General features: G+C 44.2%; 1 protein-coding gene across 7 annotated transcripts in view; it reads right to left on the bottom strand.

Annotated features, from left to right (window-relative positions):
* The window catches only part of WNT5B (Wnt family member 5B), a 122,660-nt gene that overhangs the window by 1,615 nt on the left and 102,635 nt on the right, over positions 1-18,410 (bottom strand). For all 7 annotated transcript variants that reach the window (XM_083402300.1, XM_083402303.1, XM_083402299.1 and 4 more), the window contains 3 exons: positions 18,178-18,317; positions 16,738-16,985; positions 7,335-7,627 (listed from right to left, as the gene is read on the bottom strand). In XM_083402300.1, the coding sequence (XP_083258426.1) occupies positions 7,335-7,627; positions 16,738-16,985; positions 18,178-18,317 (681 nt within the window). The remainder of the gene's footprint in view (positions 1-7,334; positions 7,628-16,737; positions 16,986-18,177; positions 18,318-18,410) is intronic.

The raw sequence follows: 18,410 nt of genomic DNA, 5'->3' as shown, positions 1-18,410 counted from the left end.
CAAACAGCACTAAAATCTGGCACAACATAAGCAGTAACTGGTGCAACCTTATGCACAGAAGCAAGCCTCACTGGACTTACATCATCAGCATCATTAATTGTTATTTTCTTATACTGTGCCCATTCTCATAGCAGTCCAGTAAGGTAGGTTGATATAATGAACATCACAGCTATGTGGGCATTTGAACCTGCGTCTTCCTAAACCTAATCTAACACTTTAAAGCATGGTGGCTCCCTGTCCATTTTCTGTTACCTGGAAGATTGTATCCAGGTCCTATCAGAGCAACTTACAAGAAATGCTCAGATCCCAAGATCACCTATGGAAACTGTGCTCATAGATCCACCTGTAAGATCAATTGGGTTGGCAGGTACCTGAGACAGGGCCTTTTCATTGCTGGCTCTCCCAAGGACTGTTGTGTGCACACAGCTCCACCAATACAGACCTTCAAACAGGCTCTGAAGGTCCATTTATTTCAAGTTACTTTCTCTTAAAAGGTTTTTTGGTGCACCCACCCAACCGAACCCCAAATTGCTTTAAAGTGTTTTAGCTAATTTTAATGGCATGGTACTGGTCTTGCTTCTAGATTATGTTACCGTGTAAAAAGGTTATTCAATGTAATGGTGAGATTGTATTATATGATTATGTGGATTATATTTTTATATTCCTTGTAAGCAGCATTGTAAGGGCTTTAAACTGCCCACATGTTATTTTTCTCGGATGGATGTTTGTCAGATAATGGATGCAACTCCCACTAGGAGTAAAACAACAGGGAAGAAACAACGGGATGGTGTGTGGGTGAGGGAACATACTTTTACAGGAAGTTGGCACAACCCAAGTTGCATCATGCGACCTTTATGTCTAGTTTAGCCAGGGTGGTGTTGGAGAGATAGAATATACACCACAAGCCAACAAGCGCATGAATGCAGCAACTATGTATTTGCATCTTGTTCGCCACCTGGTGGTCAGTCACTTGTCTACTCCCATTTTCCCATTACTGAATTCCTTTTTTCTCGATTTGAAAAGCTGGTAAGGAGTATAACAGTCCATTAATTTTGTAACAGTGGCTACAGAATGTCATGTGAGTTGCTGTTAAGACAAGGTTCAGAATTGAGTGCAAGCATGTTGACTGAAATTTGTTTTCCAATATCTGAAAATGCCTGTCACAATTTGGATGCCTCTGAAACTGAAGTCTGCTGTGGAAAATGTGGACGTCAGAGCCAATGATCTAAATGAGGAGAGATTTCCCCCACTGTATATTCTTCATCATTATATTTTTAGTGTAATGGTTTTTTAATACAATAAAAAACACCATGCATCTAAAAATGTAATGTGTGAGGGAGACAAATAATACATTTGGAAAAATGTACAGATACATTAATCTGAGTCAATTCTATCAAGCATACACTGTGCAAACCCAGGTTTGCTGCTATGAAATCTGTACAATAGGGGACGCGGGGTGGCGCTGTGGGTTAAAGCCTCATTGCCTAGGGCTTGCCGATCGAAAGGTCGGCGGTTCGAATCCCCGCGGCGGGGTGCGCTCCCGCTGTTCGGTCCCAGCGCCTGCCAACCTAGCAGTTCGAAAGCACCCCTGGGTGCAAGTAGATAAATAGGGACCGCTTACTAGTGGGAAGGTAAACGGTGTTTCCGTGTGCGGCTCTGGCTCGCCAGAGCAGCGATGTCACGCTGGCCACGTGACCCGGAAGTGTCTCTGGACAGCGCTGGCCCTTGGCCTCTTTGAGTGAGATGGGCGCACAACCCTAGAGTCTGTCAAGACTGGCCCTTACGGGCAGGGGTACCTTTACCTTTACCTTTAATCTGTACAATGGCCTTGAGATAATTCTGTACATACAAAGCCAACCTGAGAATAAAGTTAAATCAACTCCTATGAAAAAGCAAACTGACCAAGATAGGATGTTTCAGTAGATTAAAAATATCCCCATATAAAAGAGTGATAATGATGCACATGAAGCTTGAAAAGAGCCACCGGCTTGATCACCTGTGGTGAGTTAAAAATGCCTCTAAGTAATCAGACAAAGATGCCTTGGTCCTTTCCCTCCCAGCTATGAATGTGCCACAAATGGTTAAATAACACAGAGGATCCATTAGTAGGCATTTTAGTACTCTGAAGGTACAACAACCCTGCTGAAACTAAGGCCACATACACACCATAGATTTAAAGCCCATTTAAAGCACATGCCTTTCCCCAAAGATTTATGGTCAGTGACTAGATGAGAAAACCCCTGGAAAGCCTGCATACGCTACCTTGAGGCACCACCATCATGAAAGATAGGTCTGCTATAAATACATTATACAGTTTTGTTTGTACCAGTAATTTATGTGCACCTAATAGGAAGGCTGATGCGTGAAACAGCACCTTCAAAGAAATAAAGTACCTGAACCACAGAATTCTTGTCTGTTTTAATACAACACTCCCCTCCCCCACTCAAACCCTACAAGGCATATTACAAAATTCAATGTGTCTGCCTGGTGTTAGATCAGAGATGAGAGATTCATGGTGAGCTGCTGGATGCTTACTGCTTAATAAAATCTATTACCCTCATGGTAGCCATGCATCTTTTAAAAATCTGTATTTCAACTTTGAGTCTTTATGACAGCTTTTTAAAACAAAAAAAAAATTGACGTCAATCCAAATGTGAGTGAATACCATGGAGTCTTAAAAAAAGAAATCTCCCTCAGGAAACAGGAGAACTCAGCCAGTATCAGAGACATCCTGAAACAATCTCTCTCTGGCAAAGTTATGATCTGCTCCACTTAACTATGGTGGGATAAGTCCATCACGGAGAGAACCATGATGATGGAAACAGTCTTCAAACCAATTTCTAATTATAGGTGAGTGATGCAGATAAAGCACTTGGGGCCCAATCCAAGTGGGTTTGGAACTAATATCTGTGCACAAAAAAGGAACATCCAAAAGTCTGCACAGCAGCAAAGCACTCTGGCTTTGCAAGCCTGGAAAGCGTTCTTCTGCTATATAAAGAAATATTGATAGGCCTTGGAGATGAGCCTCCTGGCTTAAGAAAGCATTAGAACAACTTTCTTTCCTTTCTAAATATTCTGCTATACTTCTGGATTTTTTTATTTTATGTTGAGTTCAGTCCAACAGCTGTATCAGAGCCAGGAAACCTAAGCATATTCTCCTCCTGCCTTTTTACATTCAGAGTGTCATTTGAGGAAGGTCTCACCATTGTTTTGTCGTGAAACTAATTTCCAATGCTGTTGTGGTTGCAAAATGATAAAATTCATCTGTAGGCCTAATTTGAGGTGCTTTCTGAAGTTTGGTAGGTTTGAGCACTAGAAACAGGACCTTTTTGGTTCTAGCACCTTTTTTCAGAATGCTATCCCCAAAGAAGCTTGCCTGCCTCCATCACTATTCTGTTTTTACTGCACTGTTAAAATCCATCTTTTCCAGAGGGCCTTGGGGGAATGCAGGAGTTTGGTGGCCATTATGGATTCTGTTTTTCTGTTCGTACTGCAGTGGTGTCCTTTGTTGTTTGTTATTTCAATGTCCTTTTGTTGCTCTTGCTATTAATCAAGCTTTGCAAAGAGCCTTGGTTAGATAGATAGATAGATAGATAGATAGATAGATAGATAGATAGACAGACAGACAGACAGACAGATACTACTAAGAAAAGTAATTTGATTAATTACTCAGTGCCTTTAAGTATGTGCAGAATGACGCTCCCTTGAACTGTGCAACCACAAACAGCCCCTGCACATGTGAGATGATTATGAGGAGCTTCTGTAGCAAAAGCCAAGGATGTCACTTCCAGGGAGGCTTAAGCCCCAGTACCTTTGGGGGGGGGGGTAACTTTAATTAATTGTCATTATCAGGAAAAGAGAAGAAGTCACGCTTCCTTTTTCCCATATAGGCAAATTAAAGTGTAATCCCACACACTGCCACCACACCCTAACCAACAATAGCATCCTTCAGTGCTTAACTGAAAAATGTGTAAGATTTCAGCTTTTTTTAGTATTATAAAAAGGAAGATAATAATAACTAACATGCAAATGAAAGAGATTGGGGGGGGGGGGGTTGAAGAGGGGGAATTGGCAGTTGAGGAGATCCACCATGCAGGATTAAAGGTTAATTTGGGCCTTGCTGCTTCAACAAATGTGAAAGCCTTGCCATATGGCTGCAAATGTTTCTGGAGGGCCTCATCTATTAAAGGATCCCCCCCCCCCTTTTATGTTGAGGTCTAGCATATCTTTTACTATTGTTCTGTTTCAGAATGAGCTCTCTATATACTCTGAGCATATGGAGTTTTAGGGGCAGGTGAGTCCGCTAGAACCAAAGTATAAAATGAAAGCCACAGCAAAGAGGCAAGTGTGAGGTTTAACTTCCACATCATGCCCAAATATGTGCATTTTTGCAGATGGGTGCAGGAAAACACATATAAGAATAGCACACGGTTCCCTTACAGTGGAAGGTGGGAAGGCGAGGCTCCCTAGCAGTGCCAGTAACCATGCTGTATGACCAGACTGAGATTGTGAAAACCATCTCAATGCCAATGTACACTGAATAAGACTTGGCTGGTTGATCCTCAGTCTCAAGTCCAGAGTGAGTGATATTATGGAATTTAAAGTTGCTTTCCATGAAGTTCATGAGACAGAAACCCGAATTCTGCATTCTACTTCCATTATCTAGAGGCCAAACCAGATGTAATAGTGGCAGACTGTCTCTTTAAATGACAGCCTTCCTCAGTCATGTACAAAAAGCCCATGGGAGCCAATTTTAAGAATAAGCGGATTCTGATCTCTGTCCTAGCTAATTGGACCTAACGATAATTTTAAACAAGAGCTCCCTCCAAGAGCTGCATGGCAGTCTAATCAATCAAAACATGGCTTGAGAGCCAGATGTGGCATGGAAGCTCTCTTCTAAAGACAAACAATTGCTATTTATATCAGGCAATCCTAAATTGATTACCTGGATACCAATCTAACTGTGATGAATAGCACTTGCTTCAAAGTGATACAGGCACAACTCTCTATGCCTACATTAAAGGGGGATATTTGGCGCTAAGAAAGAAATGGTTTCCTCATGTATCTTCTTTGCTGAAATGCAGGTAGCTTACGAGCTGGACCATTTGAAGAAAGATTTTGACTGAGCTATGTAAACAATGTGAAGAGTACAAGTTTCCAGAGGAAGCTAAGATGTCTGGACCTGAAACATAGATCAACTGGACTCAATCTGCAAGCAGAATTTGTTTAAAATCTGTCCCTCTTCGGCCTCCACCTCAAATTCCTTTCTGATTCTTCCTTTGTAAAGAAGTGGGATGTAAAGGGAATCAACTGGCTAATTCCTATGTGGTTAATTAGCCAAGCCTCCTCTCAGCCTTGCTTGGCACTGGATGGAGTGGCTGATGATTGAGGTCTACTACATGTTGAACGGGTAAACAACGTGGCAGGGCTGCCAAAGGGAGACAGATAAGGAGAGACCAAGTGGAGAAAGAGACAGATGGAAGGAAAGGGCAAGCTAAGATAACCGTCAAAGACAAACAAACAACAGGCAATAAAGCTAAAGGTTTGGGGCCCTAAAAAATTCAAGAGTGCAGTGGAGCAGCAATGGGGTCAGGACTGTGTGGAAAACTGAAGCAAATTCAGTTCCATTCCCACCCTCTTATGGCTCTTCCTGGGAACTGAAGTGGGACAGAATTCGTCCTCCATCACTTGAGCTGCAGACACCAAGGAAGGGGGAAAGGAAGTGCTCAGATGCTCCTTAGCGATCAAGGGTGCCCCCTGCAGTAAGACCTGGTCTCCAATCCAGGAAGAACAGAGGGGGGCAAATTCACTTGTGTAGAGACAATTAAACAGAACACAGCTAGAATCTTTAAAAAAAGAAGAAGCAACATTAATAGCAAAAATGGCACAGGCAGTTAGTCACTCATCACTAGTGATGTTAATGGGCTAGGTGGAGCGACAGCCTGACAAGTCCGTATCTTCATGTGTCATTTGTGCAACTGCATTCCACATATCATTCATTATTGCAATTAACGCACTAGCTAGGGTGGGGGTGAAAGAATGCTATCACCCTGAGAAGTTTGCTCCGAGAAGGTTTTAAACTGAAAAGCAGATTTTATATGTTTTCTTTAAAATGTATTTTAAAAAATAAAATATTGCACATGTTCTCAGCCAAATAACTGCACTTGTAAAATGTTGTTTCCTTGCATCAGGAAAACATGAATCAGGAGATGAAACTGGACACATGAGCCCTGAAGATACACATACACAGCCTTCATTCAACAGACCTGGCCCCTCTATTTTCTGAGTTAATTCGTGTCACATTTCCAACAGTTTATGCCCTGTGTTCAGGTCTCCTGATCCAACTGCAGTTATTCACATGTTGGCAATTGCACCTCACAACAGAAATTCAATAGAAATTCCCCTTACCCCAGGAGAAGGAATATACAGTGGTACCTCGGGTTACATACGCTTCAGGTTACATATGCTTCAGGTTACAGACTCCGCTAACCCAGAAATAGTGCTTCAGGTTAAGAACTTTGCTTCAGGATAAGAACAGAAATCGGGCTCCGGCGGCGCGGCAGCAGCAGGAGACCCCATTAGCTAAAGTGGTGCTTCAGCTTAAGAACAGTTTCAGGTTAAGAACGGACCTCCGGAACGAATTAAGTACTTAACCTGAGGTACCACTGTAGTTCAGTGGGAGAGCATCTCCTTTACATGCAAAATGTCCCACGTTCCAATCCCAGCAACTCCATGTACAGGTATGAGACACCCTTGCCTGAAACCCTGGAGACCACTGCCAGTCGGTGAAGACAATACTGGGCTAGATGGAGCCATGGTCTGACTCAATGTATAGCAGCTTCCTATGTTCCTAACAGGTGGCACCTTACCATCTCCATGTCAGGAGAAAAGCTTCATCTGTTGAACTTCTGTTGCCTGCCATGCAGCTATTAAAGCAGAGGAGGTCTCTCTCACACAAAAAGAGGACAACCCTAGTTGTAGAATTCTCAGTGTCCAAGGAACACATATTCCCCCCCCCCCCCATTTTTTGCAGATTTTTCTAGGTCCTTTTGGAAGAGTAGGACATAAATATTTGCCACTTCTTACGAATTATTATTAATGATATGCATGCATGACAGGTAGGAATAGTTCCATGATCACTGGAAAAGGCAGTGTAATAATTAGCATTCAGGTGCTTGGACTGTGTGCTTTTGGTTTGTTTACTGGCATTTATTATTAGGTTCAGATAAACTGTTGGGTCTTATAAACTGGTCTCATTGTTAAGAATGCAGCACACTGGTTACAATCTAAACTTGCCTCTTCCCCAAAGAGAAAGTGCTAAAAAAGGATCTTACTCTGCGGCCGGCCTCGTTGTTCTGTAGGTTCATGAGTGTGCGGGCCTGCTCCTCAGATCCCTTGGCATAGTTCCTCTCCCTCTCCCTGGCATCCACAAATTCCTTGGCGAAACGGTAGCCATATTCCACATTGTCCCCGCATCCGCCCCAAAGCCAGTCTCGGGGCAGGTCCTTCGGCCGGGCTGTCCGGCTGCAACCGCAGGTGGAAAGCTCCCCTTCACGGCAGGCACGGCTGATGGCATTCACCACCCCTGCAGCGCTAACAGCGTAAGTGAATGCGGTCTCTCGGCTACCTGGCGTAGAGAATGGGAAGGTTACAAAAATACATAAATCTCAGTTAATAGAGGCTCTGAGGGTCTAGGGATTTATACTGCAACGCAAGCTTCTGCAGTTCTGTATTGCTCACACATTTAATTGTCCAGGCCATCATCCCTCCATGGGAGTCAGTTCAGTGTGGGAATCACCTACAACAGTTCTTAGTTCTGACCCCTTCAGTGCATCTGCAATCATACACAATTACCTGGGAGTAAGTCCCACTGTGTGCAGTGTATGCACCGTATGTGGTAGGGCTTACGGATTTATTTTATTTATATACTGCCCTAAACCCATACATCTTCTGAGAAAACATATGTAAGTTCAGAATTTTGTACCAACTGAAGATGAGACTCTGTTCTCTGAAGGAAAATCCCCCCAACTGCTAGGTAAAATAGCTCAATTTGGGTTCTATTGACTATTTGCATAGCACACCACCCAAAATTAATTTCTACCTTAGCTAATATAAGGACTGTCAAGCTTCTTTTGGGGCATCTATGGACTGGTGCCTTTTTCTGTTTTGTATGTGTATTCCGTAACATGCCATTGATAAAATAACAGTAAATTGGTGGTGGATTTATACTGGACTATCTACAAATTATTCCACTTTATTAGCTGTTCCGTGATGCTTCTCCAATGTTACCACATGATTGCCATCTGAAGGGGCACTCTCTTGTACTAAAGCACAACCACAACAAAACCCTGGAACATTTGTGGTATGAGAAGTTACAGGATTTCAGCAAGAAGCTATGCACCAGCTGGAAATGAAGCTGTATGTCTGCCACAAAGCTTTTGCAGTATTGAAAATAGGATTGTGTAGAACTGCCCTGATACCATCCTGAGCATAAATAATCATGAATAAGCAATAAAAAGGATGTCTGGAGGGCCCTTTGATTCGTTTCCACTGTGAGAATAGCATTGGGATTAGATGCCTTTGGCCCGATTCAGCAGCCTCTTCTTATGCTCTTCTACCAGTTTCTGGGAATCACAAATTAGAAGAGTGTTGCTGCACTCAAGTCCTGCTTGTGGGCTTCCCACACGCACTTGTCTAGCCACAGTAAGTAAGAACGGAATGCTTGACTAGATGGGCTTTTGCTCTGATCTGGCAGGGCTCTTGTTATGTTCTCACTGAGTCCTCTCCCCTCTTTCCAGACAATTTCATAGACAACCTTTATAGATAATGATAAGTCCCACCCTCCATCTTACTCTAAGACCAGAAGGTTGGCCAGGCTCCTTTGGGGCTAAACCACAGGAACTTACAACAACAGATCCATTTGCTTACGTGCATCTGTGAAAATCACACAGAAAGTAAGCGGGAAGGGATTTGGTCCAGCTTAGTATATATTTTGTCCAGATCCTTCCTCCAGTACGATTTTACAGTACTCTCCTCCCTCTCCCTGTGAATTAGGTTAGACTGAAAGATAGGTCAAACTTCATAGCTGAAGGGGTGGGAGATTGAGCCTGGGTCTATCTCTGAACCCACCACTCTAGCCACACTGAAGCCTCCCCCACACCAACCCATATATTTACATCCCCCTGGTCCCTCTCCCCAGGCTTTTTTTTTTGCCCCCAGGGCTTCTGAAACTAGTGGTGAAAAATGAACCAAGGTTGTATGCCACAGGAGAGGGTAACAACCAGCTCCCACCCTCAGGCAACACTTGCTCCTTCAATCTGGTCTATCTCTCTCTCTCACACACACACACACAGCCCATTGTCTATGTGATTTGTGGCAGATCTGGGTTTAAACACACATCTAACACCCAGATCTGACACCGCCAAGCCCATTTTCGCCCCAAATCCTAACTTCCCCGTCTCCTGCCAGTTCCAACAGGAAACCAGTTGGCAAATATCCCACAATAATAGTATTACTCAATATTGACACTAGCATTCAGATCCAAAGTTATGTGTTTGTGCACAGAGCTCCATATGAGCAGGAGCTGCCCTGGATGAATGTTAGGGAAAGTTTTGTGTGTGAATCACTATCTGTATACGGGAGCAATCTCAGCTTGTGCATAATTCTGTATGTGAACTTGAGCCCAAGAATGCACCCTAGCATGCACCATATTGGGATTTTGCTGTTGCTATGGACAGAGCAACCACTTTAGCTGTGTGTTGTTGTTTGAATTTGCTGATCTTAAAAGGAGTGAGAATGTGTCACTCCTCCCCTCAGATATGCCTTATGATTACTCAAGGTTTTGGTATCTTTGGGTAGAAATGACAGCAGGGAGACAGATGGTTTATGATTCCTTTACTTCATCAGACATCCTCTCATCCTTGTTCCTTTGAGTTGACTTCCCTTGGGGCCTCTTATTGACTCCATGCTTTGGATACAACAAAGGACAGGCTGGGCTCCATATAAGCCAGGATGTGTGTGGATCTGCTCAGTTATTGGCGCTACACAGCCCTGGTTGAAAGAGACCTCCTGCAGTGGCTGAATCACGCTAAATTGTAAGTATTCACGTCACATTTTTATTGTGGCTCCTACCATTCTGCTTCATTCTCAGCCGCCTCAAGAAGGCAAAGGAAAGAAATATGTCCTGCGGGATATTTGGAAGTAAAATAAACACTGAAATTGTTCAGGGATTTGAAAGAGTTCCTATCCCGGCTATTAGCTACAAAGAGGCAGTGTGCTCGTAACTACCAGATTCTCAGGAATAACCAAGAGGGAAGTGCTGTTGCCTTCATATCCTACTTTGTCAGCTCCCCAGAATGCTACTGCTGGAAAGAAGAATGCTGAACAGAAAAAGTCAGGCTTTGGGTCGGATACAGCAGGGCTCTCCTTACTGTTTTTAAGTTCTTTGAGCAGCTAAGCAAGGTGCAACATTCAAGTGGAGTATATGTCACAGGTGGTGCTGGAGGAGACTCTTGAGAGTCCCATGGACTGCAAGAAGAACAAACCTATCCATTCTTAAGGAAATCAGCCCTGAGTGCTCACTGGAAGGACAGATCCTGAAGCTGAGACTCCAATACTTTGGCCACCTCATGAGAAGAGAAGACTCCCTGGAAAAGACCCTGATGTTGGGAAAGATGGAGGGCACAAGGAGAAGGGGACGACAGAGGACGAGATGGTTGGATAGTGTTCTCGAAGCTACCAGTATGAGTTTGACCAAACTGTGGGAGGCAGTGGAAGACAGGCGTGCCTGGCGTGCTCTGGTCCATAGAGTCACAAAGAGTCAGACACGACTAAACAACAACATGTGTCACAGGTGGGCAACCTGCAATCCTTGGGTTAATTGTATGTGGCCCTTGACTTAATTTAAAAACTCCGCTGTAGGAGATCAGTTCAGACCTTTGGGTCTGGCAAGAATTCCCCAGTAGCCTGCTGGGTGAGGAAGAAAAGAGTGGGGAAAGTGGTTAGCAGAGTGTGAGAAAAGAGAGGGCAGGAAGTGTTTCCCAACTCATTTTTTAGTCAGTACCCAACCACTGCTGGTTTCAGTCCAGTTCACAAATGGCAATGTGGCCCAGGCCCCTGACAAATTAACTCCTAAGGCAGAGCTTTTCAAACTGTGTGATGCGACATGTTAGTGTATCGGCTGCAGCATGTAGGTGTGTCACACAAACGCTCCCCTCACTCCTCCCAGGGCTGGAAAGGGATTAATCTAACCTCCGGTTTGCTAGTAAAACTGAATTACTTGTGTCGCGAAATGATGCATGTCTAAAAAGTGTGTCAACAACATGAAGAGCTTAGAAAGTTCTGACCTAAGGAGTGTGGCCCTCAACAACAACTAAAAAAGGTTCCCCACTCCTGGTGTATGTAATCACGTGGAAGCTCTTAAAGAAGAATTCTCACCACAGAGAATTATGCACCTTATTTCATGCACCATCTCTACAGGACATGCAAAAGAATGTGCTCCTCTGGAAGTATCTTCTTCAGATGTGCTTTTCCCAAGAACTCCCTTCTGAGTGAGGCATCAAAGGTGGCAATGGGCCTTTTCCCTGATACCACTCCAGCTAAGTACAGTGGTACCTCGGATTACATACACTTCAGGTTACATACGCTTCAGGTTACAGACTCCACTAACCCAGAAATATTACCTTAGGTTAATAACTTTGCTTCAGGATGAGAACAGAAATCGTGCTCCAGTGGCGCGGCAGCAGCAGCAGCAGGAGCCCCATTAGCTAAAGTGGTGCTTCAGGTTAAGAACAGTTTCAGGTTAAGAACGGACCTCCGGAACGAATTAAGTACTTAATCCGATGTACCACTCTAATGCCCTCCTCAAGGAAGCTCACCAGGCAATGGCTCTGGTGATATTTTGGCACCAGCCAAATACCTTTTCATCAGGTCTTTTAATCAGTCCTAACTTTAAGCTGGTCTTATCCTCCATGACTGTTTTTTATGTTGTATTTATACTTCTTTGCTTTCAACTGTTATTGAATTGTTAATTGTTTTACTTCTTGGCCTGAGCCACCCTGAGAACTTGTTGTAGGACATCGTATAAGTACTGTATGTAAATACATATATACTCACACACACAGGGGTTTTGCAAGATTCTATTGTGATACAAGAATGGCTTGCAAAACCCATGTGCATGCATTTATTTACATAAGGCTTATATGGACAGTACCAGCCCTACACACACACACACACCCACACACCTTCATTTTGCTGGAAAAATCCCCAGTCTGCTATGCGGATTCCTAGGTAATCAGCGTTGGCTGCTATGCACATATATCCCGTGTAGTTTACAGGAATTATATGAATTGTTTCAGCCAGTCAGAGTTTCTGCTGATCAAATTGCATTATTGTATTTTTTATGATTAAATAATGAGGAACTTTTTATTGTAAACCAGCTGGGACATTTTAAGAGAAAATCAGTATATAAATATTTTTAATTAATAAAACAACTAATAAATAATCTTATGTATAATTTATTGTAAACGAGTTTCATTGTTGTTTGTTTATTATTACATTTTGTATCCCACCTTTCCCTCAAAGAGCTCAAGGTAGCCATTCTTGCCTCTCCCTCCCCATATCTCCATTTCATCCACAACACTGAGAGGTAAGGTTAGGCTAAGAGGCAGTGAATGGCCTGCCCTAAGCTCACCTAGCGAGCTTCACAGCTGAACATCTGAACCCTGGTCTTCCAAGTTCTAGTTGAACATGCTAACTACTGCACATGATTGTCTCTCAACACTATCAACCCTCTAGTTCAGTATTGTCTTCACTGACTGAGAGCTGCTCTCCGGGGCCACAGGAAGGGGATATTTCAGGTGCCAGGGATTGAACCTGGAACCTTCTGCATGTGAAGCAGATGCTGTACCACTGAGCTATGGAAACTTAAAGGAAAACATTGTGTAACCTAATGTTATTTGAATAATTGACAATATAGATGACCTCTGACGTTCATTTGGTCCCTGTTGCCTCACTCTTAAGTTATCCCCAAGCAAATGAACTTAGGATCATAGGCTTAGATCTACTTATCTCCAATGGGATTAGAGACAAGAGACTCTGAAAACATCTTAGGTATGCTGTAATCACAGAACTCAGTGGGGACTTGCTTCAGAGTAAACATTTATAACATTCACTTGTAAATGTCCCTGTGGGGAATAGAAAGTACAACAAGAAGTTTCACTGTAATCTGTAGCCTAGCCATTGTAGATTTTGAATTTAAATTACAGATGCTAAGAGGACTGAAAAACAGATACATACACACACACTCATTAAATATTATTTTAATCAAAAAGTGTGTATGTATAGGTTATAATATTGTTGCATTGTTTTATGGGGTTGGCTACATTTTTGTTGTGAATTTAATCCACTTTCATCTCATTGTCTGGAAGGGAATCTGGATGTAAGTGATTAACTGCTCACATCTACACAGAGCAGAAGTGATTCCTTTTGAGCTTGATAGGGCTTATTCCCTGCTATAGGATTTCAGTCTAATTATTAATTATTGGGGAACAATGAAAGATATTGTAAGATAACTGGCATTTCCCTAAAATATCCTCAAAATTAAAACATGGCCCATTATTGCTGATATTTAATTAACCAATGAGAGCCATCCAATCAAATGTAGGTATCCTAAACCAGGAAACTGATTACAAAGAGGAGGTTTATTGGTGAGAAATACTCTAAAGGCTACAGCCACCTTTTCTCAAAACATACTTCAATTCCTCTGAATGTTAAGGAGAATTTCTGAAGGAATATATTGCTGCCTTGCAAGGGGCCTTTTCCAGCTCTGGGAAAACCCTGAGAAAAGGAGGCTGTAGTTTTTAACACCTTTCCTTTATTATCCTCACAGTGGACACATCAAACCTGAGCCCGGATTTCCCCATTTCTTGCCAGCGGAGGGTTGCATTTCAAAAGGGTTTGGAACAATGTCTCCACCTCACACCTCAGTTCAAGTATTGAAATGGCCTGTCAATGAACCTCTTTACTGCAGGGCAGATGGCACCCTGGAGATGCCCCATATTCTCATGGTGGGCAGGTTCCAGGATTCCACTGATGGAGAAAGAAAGCGAAGCGATTCCTCAGCCTCCCCTCCTTCCTTGCCCCATGAAGCGAAGGGGCTGCATGTCATATTTTGGAGATGAGAGAAGGCAAGTAGGGCACAAATTGTCTGTGGGTTTTGTAAGACAATGAAGTGGAATTTCCAAATAAGGCTTCCCTATCTGAGTAATCCGACAACAGAGAGAGAAAACTAAAGGAAGAGAGATCAGTGGGCTGCAGACTTCACTTGCATTATTTGTTTATAAAAGCTTTTTCTATACTGCCATATCGTAAAATATCAGGTTGGTGTACAACATAAAAACTTAAAAGACCATTTTTAAAAATGCACATAATCATTAAGGTGACTGGCTGATCAAAAATAAAACATAAACAGCTGCAAATACCTCTATGCTTAAACAGCGTCTTTGAGAGACGCCTGAAAGTCAAAAACAAGGAGGATGCCATCCAAATCTTTGCTGTAAGAGTATTTCACAGCATGGGACCCATACACTGCTGTTCTGCAGGAACCTTCAACCTGCTTCTCCACCCCAAGTTCCAGATGTGTGTTGACCCGCCAAACAGGTGGATAACTGAATAATATACCCAGGGAAGTTATAGAACCCCTCCCAATAGCGTAGATACAGCCAGAGCTTAATCATGGAACCAGGTTCAATGATAAGCACATCCAGTAACGGTGACTCTGAGCAATGTACAGAGTGCATTTCCCCAACACATTTAGAATGAGAGGTCAGTTGTTTGGATGCAGAGCTTACGTCTTCTGGACACTTTTGAGTGCATCTGATTTTAAATATTGTGACCAATAAGCGCCTAAAGAGATACAAAACAGGTAAGGCAGCAAGCAACGCAACGATCCCTTAGGTCCGCTTTCCACAAGGCCATTTCCAAAACAGTGCCTATACTGCACACCTGTGCAGTACATAAAGGACATGTATCACACAATTGGAAGCCCTGACTGGCAGTGGGTTCCTTTCTTGGACTGATTTCTAGCATGCCACTCTTTAAGCTTCACATAACTTTTCATCAGGCAGAATGCAAAGGTAGCTGCTCTATGTAGTTAGCGGAAACAAGGGAGGTTTTCCAATGCAAATGTTTTAGTCATTTCAGACAATACCATCTCTAATCAGAAAACCTTTTAACACTTCTAGTATATGACACATTGACCAGCAGGGTGTTACAGACAAGTTTCAATGACTCACAGTTTCGGTTCAGTCCATTTGTCCTTTGTATTCAAAAAGGTAGTGAGGTGTAACTCAAGGTATATCTTTGATCAATGCTTTAGGGCAGGCTTCCTCAACCTCGGCCCTCCAGATGTTTTTGGCCTACAACTCCCATGATCCCTAGCTAGCAGGACCAGTGGTCAGGGATGATGGAAATTGTAATCTCAAAACATCTGGAGGGCCGAGGTTGAGGAAGCCAGTTTTAGGGATTTCTTTAATAGTGAAGCCTGAGGCAAGAGTGAGATCTGTTATGCTTAGATACTTTGAAAGAAGGAGGGGAAGACTTAAAATCAGGCCCAGCAGAATTAAGGATTGATTGGTCTTTGAAAGTACTGTATCTATCACTATATCTTTGCTACTCCTCAAGCACTTGATCAAGCACTATATGAAATCACACCCTTTTCTCCCATGCAGGTTTCCCTGGCTCTACAAACCACCCACAACCATTTCCCCTTGGCATTAATCTTATCTCATTTCCTTTCTCCAACCAGTGCTACCCGGAAGCTAGCTGGTTCCCCTTTACTTTCCACCTGCTCCCCCATCTTTCTCATACAAACTGGCTTTCCCATGACTTTTTAACACCATTTGCTCCATTCTGCATGTGATACTCATGCCACCTACAACCTATCTCTCTTCTCGTTGGTGCACCATGCTTGCACCCGTGTGCAAATTGCCTTCCTACTTCCTTATACTCAGGCGATGATATCCTCAAAGTAGCTCTAGCCTTAATGGTGGACCCCACTCACTTCTACTGCTTTACCCAGCCTCTTAATGCAATGGTGGGGAGACTATGACCCTCCAGATGTTGCCAGACTACAACTCCCATCATCCTTTTTTTAAAAAAAAAATATTTATTTTCATGGTACAGAAGATAAATTTTGAGAAAACAATTATTGCAACAGTAAACAACAAATAACTTGTCCTGATGAAATGACAGACTTTTAGTTTGCCATGTGTTACAAGTTTCATTTGGTTACTCTAAAAGATCACGCCACATTTTCCCATGAGTACTAGGTGGATTCCTGAACTCCCCATCATCCTTGACCACTAGACTGTGCTGGCTGATGGGAACTGGAGTCCAGCAACCTATGAAGGATTGCAGGTTTCCCAACCATCACTCTTGTTGTAGATACCTCTGCTCTTGGGAGCCCCATTTTCCCCAGGTGTTGCTCTTGACACCAGTGGCGTAGCGTGGGGGGTGCAGGGGGGGCCGGCCGCACCGGGCGCAACATCTGGGGGTTAGGGTTAGGGGGCGCAAATCTACGGGTTAGGGGGCGCAAATTACTTGCCTTGCCCCGGGTGCTGACAACCCACGCTACGCCACTGCTTGACACCTCCCAGTCCACACCTTCTCATCTCCACCACACCTTCCATGATCCTTAGAACCACCACCCCACCCTCTCCATCCTGGACCCTCACTTACCTATGCTCATGACCCTGCCGAACACAGACGTGTTGTCCACTGTGCTGCAATTCCACCGTCTCTGCCGGAACTGGTACTGGCACTCCTTGATGGCGTTCTTGGCCCCCTCACCAATGTACACCATGTGCTCTTGGTAAAGTTGGCACAGCTTCCTCTGCCCCGGGGAAAGCCCTGGCAGCTGGCTGCACACGGGCTGGGCGCCAATGATGTACATCTCAGGTCTCTGGATTGGGTTCATAGCCAATGACCTGGAATGAGAAACCAACACCATGATGAATCAATCAATCCAATCTCAGGCCAGCTCTCTGTCTTGTCTATCTCTTGCAGCCGCAGTTTGGCTTTTGAGGCTTTGTCTTTCCAACAGAATGTGGACAGGGCTGGAAGGGACTCTGCTTGGGGAACTCACAAAGAGACCTCTTAAGAGCCAAGTGGCAGAGACTTCCCTAATTGGGGAAGAGGATTCAAAGTAGCTAACTAGCCCCCCCCCCCCCTTTAAAAGGCATCAGCCTCCTACATCGGATGCATAAACTAACACAGCCACACTTCTGGAATTAATTAAATGGGAGAACCAACAGTTTCCTACAACTGATCAGGAACCGACAGCACACACACACACCCCACCAAACACCACTTTAGGGTCTCTCATCAGGAAATGCCTGCCTTGCTCTGAGCTTTGGGAAAAAAACAGTCTCCATGTGGACTTTTGGTTTAATAACAGAAGAGTGCCAGGCGCTGCCCAGAAAGTGACAGAAAGTCACAACATAGACCCTGCCGCCCTTTCGAGCGAGTTCTCCACAAATGCTGGCAATTTTTAAGTCCTTGGAAGTAAAAATTCCTACTGGTTACAACGGAACTATTTTCCAGGAGATGCGCTCCGAACTGAGGGTGTCACTTAGACCGGGCAGGACAAGGATGGACGCAAAGGAGAAAACGAAAAAGCCCAAAGAGGAAAGCGTAGCTAGTTAGTCGCATCTATTGAGAGGGGGGGAATGTGCTTTTTCAGTCCGTTCCCCTTACTTATCAGAAGTACTTTCAAAGGGGCTTTTTCTAAAAAGAGATTTTTGCTGCAGAAAAGACAAGGCGCCAACAACACACACTGCTCCCAACGCGCGCACTGGGTGTCTTCCGAGTGGCGAACTGGAGAGAGAGTCTGCAAAAGATGCTGTTAAAACCAGGAACGGGAGGGGCAGTTAAACGACTTCCCCAAAATCTCAAGTCCCCACCACAGCCTCTAACTAAGGCCAGGAGGAAACTCCACGTGCGTTATCCGTCCCCGGGGAGTGAGTGCGGAGGTGCTGGTGATGCTGGAGAGAGAAGGCGTCCCTTTCCGTGCCCGGATTCTTCCCTCACCATTCCTCGGGGCCCCCTCCAAAAAATACGCAAACACAGGACAAAGGGGAGAAAAAGTGAGTCGGGCATCGCCCGTTGGGTCTCACTCACCACCAGGAGCTGGCCTCGACCAGAAGCTGCGTGCAGCCGCAGAGGAGAGTCAGGCTGAGGATCAGCCGCGTCCCGGGCATGGTGCGCTTCCCGCGGCTCCCGCGTCTTTGCCCGGCCAGGCTGAGACACATCAGGGCTCCCTGCAAGACAAGGAAGGGAAGGGAATGAAAAGGAGGGGAGTCAGCCCGAGAGAGGAGGAGGAGGGAGGGGGCGCAGCAGCTCCGGCGAGGTGG

Source organism: Podarcis tiliguerta (genome assembly GCF_965153285.1).
Source record: "Podarcis tiliguerta genome assembly, chromosome: 10".
NCBI classification, from domain to species: domain Eukaryota; kingdom Metazoa; phylum Chordata; class Lepidosauria; order Squamata; family Lacertidae; genus Podarcis; species Podarcis tiliguerta.
The sequence above is the reverse complement of the archived record's forward strand: the minus strand, read 5'-3'. Positions and strand labels throughout refer to the sequence as shown.